Source organism: Oreochromis niloticus, unplaced genomic scaffold, assembly GCF_001858045.2.
Source record: "Oreochromis niloticus isolate F11D_XX unplaced genomic scaffold, O_niloticus_UMD_NMBU tig00007817_pilon, whole genome shotgun sequence".
In the NCBI taxonomy this organism is placed as follows: Eukaryota; Metazoa; Chordata; class Actinopteri; order Cichliformes; family Cichlidae; genus Oreochromis; species Oreochromis niloticus.
The window spans coordinates 17,238-25,698 of NW_020328783.1; the positions used below are offsets into that span (position 1 = coordinate 17,238).

Consider the following 8,461-nt stretch of genomic DNA (forward strand, 5'->3'; position numbering starts at 1 on the left):
GTCATCTCCCTGTGAGGCAGTCCTACTTGCTCGGGAACCCATGATAACAACAACAACCGTGTCACAGACCGCGCCTGCTCCGCAGTCATTCACACAAACACAGCAACACTCTTTTGGGACCCTAACGCAGTCACGCGACTCAAAACCCAGTGAAGGGACGCTCGGGACACAAACCCAGGGCGATTTCAAAACCGGACACTCACCGGACGCTTGGGCCTTGGGCGATTTTACCAAAACCTCTCTTTCGGGACCCTAACCCAGTTTTGCGGCTATAGAGTCGCTCTCTCAACTTACTCGGCGTTGCTTAGCGTGTAATATCAGTCTCCGATCCCGCCGATCGTCATTCGTCGAGGAGAGAAAACAGACAGCTAATCCACCGACCCAATGACAAATTCTCACGTCTCGCTGACGACAGGGTTCTCTCCTCGGTGAATGCCGACTCCAGGGATCCGGCTCGGAGGACCAATTAATGATAGGTTTGTAGCTTAACCCGATTCGCTGGAACGTTGAAGACAATGTAATTACACAGCAAAGCAAGACACGAGTAGGCAAAGTTCTTTATGTTTCCGTGCACGGGGAGGCCTGTCTGGAGCCAAGTGTCGTTCCACCCACGTGACCTCCGTCAGACTCTCAGCCAGGTTCCCCATAGCACTCCTTTTATTGTTGTTACATGAATATGCATAGGGTCATTAACATATAACATCTTACATAGGTATACATGTGAACGTGTGTGTGCGCCTGTGTGTGTGGTGTGTGTGGTGGTGTGTGTGTGTGTGTATGGGGTCAAAGCATGACCCATATATGACTTCCCTAAACCTGCTGGCCTGGAAGTCCAGCAGTTCATCTAAACACAATCGATTATACACCTCTAAGCATATATGGTTAAATATTCCTAAGCATAAATGACAATCAACATTACAAAAACCTAACACACACTGTGAAAACACCTCCAAATGAATTCAGTGAAAGGTTGTCAAGATAATGTCGTCTAAAACATTTATGAATGAACTTGTATAGAAAGTGTTTCGAGTAAACAGTATCTAACACTTCTACATTCTTTAAAAAAAAAGTATGCTTGGTTTAACTTTCAAATAACCAATGAACCAGTCCATCAGCTCAAAGCTATTGTACATTACTGCATTTTTGTCATAATTAGTGGTAATATTGAATGATGATGAAATGCTCTCTACTCATATAATTACAAATATGGGAAAATATGCTCACTTTACTTTTGCTATCAATGACTTGGCTCTATTAACAGGTTGTACCACATACTATCAGTCAGCTGATACCTCCTGATGTTCAGCAGCTGGACTGTCATTGTTCACAGCCTCTTGTAGCTCTTGCAGTTCTCGTATCTGTAGAGAAAGAAAACAGATCTTAGCATCTTCACAACAAATTCATGCAGAAGCAGCACATTACATGAATTTAAAAGAGTCTGTTACCTCAGCAAATGTGGCAGAGCTCTGCTGAATGCAAATACAGATGAGTGCAACGGCCACTGCAACTAACTGAACGCCTTCATCTTCAGGAGGTTTGAGTGGTTTAAGGTGGTCAGATCCTTTGACTCTCTCGTTGACTCTTGTCAGCTCCTTGTGATGGTTGACTGAGGGAAAAGGTGCTGGTATTTATACTCATTTGCTCCACTGCTGCCTCGTCACTCAGAGTACAGAAACTACTGTCGGGAACATGCTTGCATCAATAGGACTGGGGAAACCCATATATTTAAACATCCGAAGAAAAGGTCAAAGTTCATGCCGACTGAGAAAAGTACAGATTTTCTCATTCCTCAGGAATTTCCCATTCCCAGAATTTCATAGCATAGGAAAATAAGGAATTTTGCAATGTTCCTGAAATCAGGTAGAGTAAGAGCTGTGAGTGACGAGGCAGCAGGGGCCCAAATCAGTATAAATATCAGCACTTCTGCACACATTTACCATCAGACAGAAGGACTCAGCTCACAACAATCATTCAGACCAGGAGAAAGAGTCAAACTTGAGCCTCTCAAAGCCTCCTAAGATGAAGACGTTCAGTGTTGCAGTTGCAGTGGCCGTCGTGCTCACATTCATCTGTGTTCAGCAGAGCTCTGCTGTCCCAGTCACTGAAGTAAGAACTTGACTTTAACCAAGTGTATTAGCTTACAAGCTGCAAATGTTTGTTTCAGTGCTACAATGTGGTTTCTACTGCACTCAATTCATTAGCAGGAGCAGGAGCTGGAGGAGCCAATGAGCATGGACTATCCAGCAGCAGCACATGAGGAGGCATCAGTGGACTCATGGAAGGTAAGTAACACTAACTGAATGAATGTGGCCAAATTACTTCAGCTAAATGAAAGTGTTTGTTAGAGCAGGTGAAAATAAAGAGCAGTGATGCTGCTGCAGATGAACTCTGTGCTCATTAGGGCTGCACGATTTTGCATAAAATGAGAATCACGATTTTTTTGCCTAGAATTGAGATCACGATTCTCTCACGATTTTCTTTTCCAATATAAATATTTATTGCACTTATTAACTGCACATCAACTTCGTAACAGTTGAAACTGAACATAAAAACAATAAATAAAAATAAAAACAATAAATGCCTCACAGTTTGTGGTTGCCGCAAAATGTTGTACTGCTTGAAATTCGGTCTCCACCGTTGCTCGACACTGTGTGTATAGAGCAGGTAGTGCAACAATAGAAAAATAGTTGCGGGACGGCACTGTGTAGCGTTTGTCTAGGGTGTTGATCATTTCCTAAATCCCTCGTTCTGCAGTGTTGATATATCTTTGGTCAGGTGATAAGTAATAGCCTCCGTAATTTCTTTGAGCCCGCGGGAGTTTGACGTGTATAGGGAAGCGCTGTATAAGATTCCCGTTATTGATGTTTGGGTGGTTGACCGGCATAAATTTTCTCTTGTTACTTTCTCGTCATCCCTGACGTGTTCTCCGATGTTTTTTCCCTGCCAATTTGAGCATCACGGCACAGCTTCTGTATCACTGGTATAAGGCTCCGCCCATGTCATTTGTTGAGCAGGAAGGGTGAGCGCTTGTTTTCATGCAGATTACGTCCCGGATCAAAATGCGGTACAATCGTCGTCGTCTTTTTTTTTTTTTTTTTTTAAATCGTTGTCATTTGGAAATGAGATCGCACATAAGTATGAATCGAGATCGCGATTTTCTAACGATTAATCGTGCAGCCCTAGTGCTCATGTCTCTTGTGTTTCCCACAGATGCTGTATAACAGCAGACACAAGCGTGGCATCAAGTGTCGCTTTTGCTGTGGCTGCTGCACCCCCGGTATCTGTGGAGTTTGCTGCAGGTTCTGAGGATTCCTGCTCCCACAACCACTCAGTATTAACAAACTGTATGTCACAGACTATGTGTGAGATTATACTGTTTTAGTCACATTGTGTCCTCAGTTACTGCCTCAACTACATGCTTGTATTACACAGTTTATCACAATAAACTTTATGGTCATTTAGATATAATGTGCAGGTGGTTACATATGGTTAAAATGATTCAAATGCAGTAAGTATACACGTTTTCATATAAATATAGTCCATAACTTGATTTGGTCTGTAGCCCACATAATTAAACACTTTAGTGACAAAACATGTGAGTTTTGATGTTATGTACTGTATAGCCTGTATAATAAATAAATATGTAGCCCAATAAGTATAAAATCCAGAAAGCTACACAACATGGGGCGGTTCATTTACAAACACAGGTCTAACTTGAGTTTCACACAGTTTTTTGTTAGAAAATAATCAAATTGTTAAATGCTTATGTAACACCCGTCCACGTTCTATTGAGAGGGCCCTGGTTCCTGTTGTTACTTTCCTACTGATACTCCCTTTTTAATGCTTATGGTACAAAATATGCAATAAAACTACACTATATGGAAATAAAATCACACACAAGCAGGTCAATTATAAAGTTAACTCCACTTTAGTGAATGATTAATTAATAACACAAAAGAAAATAAGTAAAATCAATAAAGTTTGTTAAACAATGGTATGGTATCTACTTCAACAGAAACAAAATCATCAAATAATATTGTGGGCCCACACGCACTCTCACCAACACACACACACACACACCTCAAGTGCTACAGTCTTTCTGCTAGCAAACCCCTCGTTGCAGGCCTGAGTCGTGGCTCGGGTGCGTTGGGACCTAAAACAATATGGTCGCTTCACTTGTTGCCAAGCAGTAAAATAAAAAGCACGTGCAAACAGTACTCACACCTCCAGGCAGTTCAAGGGGATAACAGGGGAAACTGGGTCAAGGCTACCAGCAGGCCGCGGCAGCAGCACTCAGTCGTCCTCTCCACGTGCTCCCACGTGAACACATAACTTCAGCACACCAGTAGAAGGGACCTCTCTGACACGCCAGCAAGACGTTCGTCTCCTCCTACTGAATCACACAACCCCGCTAAATGCCAATTCACATGAGATAACATTCAATCTTAGCATTAGCTTAATTAATAAAACAGAGCAGAACAAGAGCTTAGCGAATATGCTAGCGGCTATGTTAGCAGTTGTGCTAGCGGCTAATCGCGGTTAGCAGTTAGTCCATTTTACACAATAACATATGGTACAAGTGTCAGACAAAATTCACATTTACCTCACAGTAGGGTACAACAGCTTTTCACTCCAGTTAACTATCCGTCAATCCGAAAATATGTCTGTCGCCCTTCTATGAACTCTGCATTCACTCGACACTGTTCAGCTCTCGTCTCTCTCGCTTCCTGCAGAGTGCACAGCTCCCCACCCACCCCCTCTACCTGAGACTACTTCAGGGTTCACTGGAGCTGTAGTACGTATCAATACCGTATCAAAAATAATGACATAAACCTCAAAATACAAATAAAAAGGTTGTGCATTTAACTGACACACATCACATACCTTACAGGCATTTGTATACACATTATTGAACACAGTGAACATTTGCATTTAACTATCAATATAAATGAACTATTTAAAGAAATTACCTATTTATATAGCCAGGGCTACACTTAAAGTACACAAAATGTCAGAAATCTGCACTGTCATGAACTAAAATTTAAACCTAATTTTTCGTGATTTGTTGGATTAACCCTCTGAGGTCTGAATCCCAGGCTGTGCACATCAACATCACAGATTTGTACAAATAAAGTTTATAACAAAGACATGTTAAATATTAAGCACTGAAATCAGCTTGGTTGTTATGTTTGGAACGTCATTTAATGCATGTTGTTTGGTTGCCATAGTGATGCCTTGATGCTAAAATGACATCACAGCATTTAAACATGTTTTGGATGAAAACATCAGCATATGAAAACAGAACTGAAGAGACACTGCAACCAAAGCAGACGACTAGTGAAATTTCTACGTTTCCCTGAGGATTAACTGCTCTGCAATTTACCAAGAACTAAAGTAAGCTCAGATTTCAGTTTATAAACTTAAGATCATTTACTTAAATATAAAGCCTGATTTTCCTGCTGGCCAGGACAGTATTTATGTACTTTACATTGTGAGAAACTGAGGCTACGTCCACATGTACACGGCTATGTTTGAAGCTTTGTCTATGCATTTGGGCCTCTCGTCCACACCTAAACAGCATATTGAGTCACTGAAAGGTGAGATTTTTAAAAACTCCTGCCAGGGTGGAGATTTTTGAAAAGTACGTTTTTGTGTTTATGTGTGGACGAGGAAAACGGAGATTTACTCAGGCAATGTCAAAAGTGTGCGCCGTTTTTGACGTCACGCTGTGGCCACGTTATTGTTTACATCAGATCAATTTCTACAATGGCCGACGTAGACAAAATACTGTTGCTGTTAATCTTAGTATCTGCAGTTTTTACACGCTTACATATACACACACAGTTACTGTGCCTCCATTTAGAAAGATAGAGGCATCAGAGTGAGCATCAGACGTGGCTTCTACATTCAACACAGACGCTCTCACAACCCAAATCCTGACGTCGGTTTGGAATAAATGTAATTTAAAAAAAATTACATTCATGTATGCTATATGCATTTTGTCAAAAAAAGCACATTCGCTGAACATTCTGAGTTGAGGTTTAGTGATCATTGTTGTTTTGTGTTCCTTGTAGTCAAAATGAATGGAAGAGGAGATGAATCACAAAATAACCGTAATGGTAAGCACATGTACTCAGTCTTGAAATTGATGAAAAACTGATTTTCAGCAGATATTTATGAATGCTAATTAAAAGATAAAATGATCTTGCAGGCCGACAGGTTAACCCAGAAAATCTTCCAAGTGGAGATCAGGAACCAGCTTATGAACCAGTTTATGAACCTGTTGGTGGATTCTGGGGTTTACTGAACAGTCTTCATCGTGCTCTCTATAATATCTATTTTTCGAGGCTGAATGAGCTGTTAGATGAATTAGAGGAACGATATGATGTCTTTGACATTGACAATCTCAATGACGGCAATGTTAACAATGTAAACATTAACAATATTAATGTGAGAGACAATAATGCCAATGTTGACAACAATGAACTGGATGATGATCATAATGATGTTGTTGTCGACATTGAAAATGATGATTCTGATGAGGCATTTGAAGACTGTGAGGATGTTCACCAGTACATCCCTGAAGAGGATCCTCAGCCAGGTCTATCCAGGAGGAGGCCTAGAGAGATGGATGAAGAAGATCTGGAACCAAACAAAAGATTCAGATGGAGCGAGGAGTTTTCTGATGATGACTCTGACTTCATCTCTGCCTGCGACACTGATAGCGAGGGCTGTCCTCATGCTGGTAATATTGCTGATGAGGACGTCAATCAGCAGGTACCAGAAGAAGAACAGCTGCCTGTTGGATCCACGAAAAGGTCCAGAAAGGAAGATGGAGATGAAGAAGAGCCTAATAGCAAAAAATCCAGGCTTGCAAACTCCGAGAGCAGTAGTGATGAACTTTTTGAAGACGCACTTGAAGAGCTTGACAACCATGAAACTGGAGGCTCGAGGAAGCGGTCCCGAGAGGATTTTGAGGAAGAAGAGGAAAACTTGCGTGTTTGCAAATTTCGGAGATGTTCAGATGAGTCCACCAGCACCAGTGATGACAACTAACACTATTCCGACGGCGTTTTCAGTATCCTTTTAGCAGGCTGATGGCCTACTCATGTGACCCTGAATCCTCCTTGCAGGCTGCAATAAGCTGGGCATACACTGTGCGATTTCTTCAGTCGCGTTATTCAGCTCCTGCTCAAACTGTCCGATTGACTCGCAGGGGCTAGAAGTTTGTAGGTCACGATGCAGGGTCTCACACTATACGGCCCGATGCTCTGTGCGACCTGAGTGCTCACACTGTGCGTCCATAGCATGAAGGTTAAAACACAAAATCTTACACTATTTTCACGGTTGTTGCAGTCGCGATAATTTTGTGAGGTCACGTCGAAAAGGCTCTGATGACCTTGCCAAAGTTCTACAAGTTGTGCCTCCATCGCTTGTGTCCGGATCACACGCCGCACTGCCGTGCTGTTCCGTCTTTTCGCTTTTATTTCTGTGTTTGCGCGTGCGCAGTGTGAGACGCTGCGTTGACACCCTCACGATGGCCGTCAGGATTTCAAACAGGTTTGATTTCCTTACGACCAAACGCTTGATGATTGGGAGCTGGTCGTGAGGATTTAATCGCTTCTCGTTACCCCATTTATACGATGCACGACACGTGATTAAGGCCAAACTCGGGCCGATCCCCAAAACGGTAGCACGACTGAAAAATCGGCTCAAAATGGGCCAAAAATCGCACAGTATATGCCCAGCATTAGGCTGCCGGGGGATTCCCATCATGCACTGGGTGTTTCTTCTTCACCCTCTATGTGTTAATAGACCTCTCTGTGCTGAATTGTACTTGTTTTTAACCTCTGTCTCTCTTCCACAGCATGTTTTTATCCTGTTTTCCTTGCCCCTCCCCAACCGGTCTCAGCAGATGGCCGCCCCTCCCTGAGCCTGGTTCTGCTGGAGGTTTCTTCCTGTTAAAAGGGAGTTTTTCCTTCCCACTGTCGCCAAAGTGCTTGCTCATAGGGGGTCATTTGATTGTTGGGTTTTTCTTTGTAAGTATACCTTACAATATAAAGCGCCTTGAGGAGACTGTTGCTGTGATTTGGTGCTCTATAAATAAAATTGAATTGAATTGAAAATTGAATGGATGTCACTGTGTAGAGATATTCCCTCCATAGAAGGCTTAGACCCAAATGCAGATTCAATGCACATGGTTAAACTATTTATAAGACTTTGTTTAAAGAGAGGGAATGGAGAACGTGGCTAGAGCTAGGAGTGTCAGCAGAGAGCAGGAACCAGAGGAAAAGCTATCAAGAGACTGATCACCTGGGTCGTGATGGGAACAATCCAACGGGAATTCTTCATCCATCAGTCAGCGTGATGCCTAAAACTTTATTCAGATGTAAATATATTACATTTTTAAATAAAGATCATTGAAGAATATGAAAAAAATCATCAGTGTTTTTAATGACAC

The 8,461-nt window shown here is 42.1% G+C and overlaps 2 protein-coding genes and 1 long non-coding RNA gene across 9 annotated transcripts; 2 read left to right on the forward strand and 1 right to left on the reverse strand.

Moving 5' to 3' along the window:
* Positions 1–843: 843 nt before the first annotated feature.
* LOC112845536 (uncharacterized) lies at positions 844–4,792 on the reverse strand. Its single transcript, XR_003218376.1, has 3 exons — positions 4,604–4,792; positions 4,081–4,393; positions 844–1,358 (listed from the first exon to the last, which is right to left on the reverse strand). It is a non-coding gene; the product is annotated as an uncharacterized LOC112845536 (long non-coding RNA).
* Positions 1,760–3,463, forward strand: LOC109200932 (hepcidin-like). 4 transcript variants are annotated; one of them, XM_025904954.1, is made up of 3 exons: positions 1,760–2,106; positions 2,211–2,282; positions 3,211–3,463. In XM_025904954.1, exons 1-3 carry the CDS (start codon positions 2,020–2,022, stop codon positions 3,304–3,306), a joined length of 255 nt encoding a protein of 84 aa, XP_025760739.1. In that variant the 5' UTR covers positions 1,760–2,019; the 3' UTR covers positions 3,307–3,463. The 4 variants fall into 4 exon arrangements, with proteins under 4 accessions (XP_025760739.1, XP_025760738.1, XP_019212054.1 ...); XM_025904953.1 differs by having other exon boundaries at positions 1,920–2,106; positions 2,205–2,282; XM_019356509.2 differs by having other exon boundaries at positions 1,920–2,106; positions 2,208–2,282.
* Positions 4,793–5,021: 229 nt separating the features above from the next.
* Positions 5,022–7,789, forward strand: LOC109200931 (clumping factor A-like). Of its 4 annotated transcripts, XM_019356507.2 has the most exons (4): positions 5,401–5,597; positions 6,075–6,119; positions 6,212–6,729; positions 6,886–7,789. In XM_019356507.2, the coding sequence occupies exons 1-4, from the start codon at positions 5,516–5,518 to the stop codon at positions 7,054–7,056; spliced, it is 816 nt and encodes a 271-aa protein (XP_019212052.1). In that variant the 5' UTR covers positions 5,401–5,515; the 3' UTR covers positions 7,057–7,789. The 4 variants fall into 4 exon arrangements, with proteins under 4 accessions (XP_019212051.1, XP_019212052.1, XP_019212050.1 ...); XM_019356506.2 differs by lacking the exon at positions 5,401–5,597 and adding an exon at positions 5,022–5,394 and having other exon boundaries at positions 6,212–7,789; XM_019356505.2 differs by having other exon boundaries at positions 6,212–7,789.
* Positions 7,790–8,461: the final 672 nt, after the last annotated feature.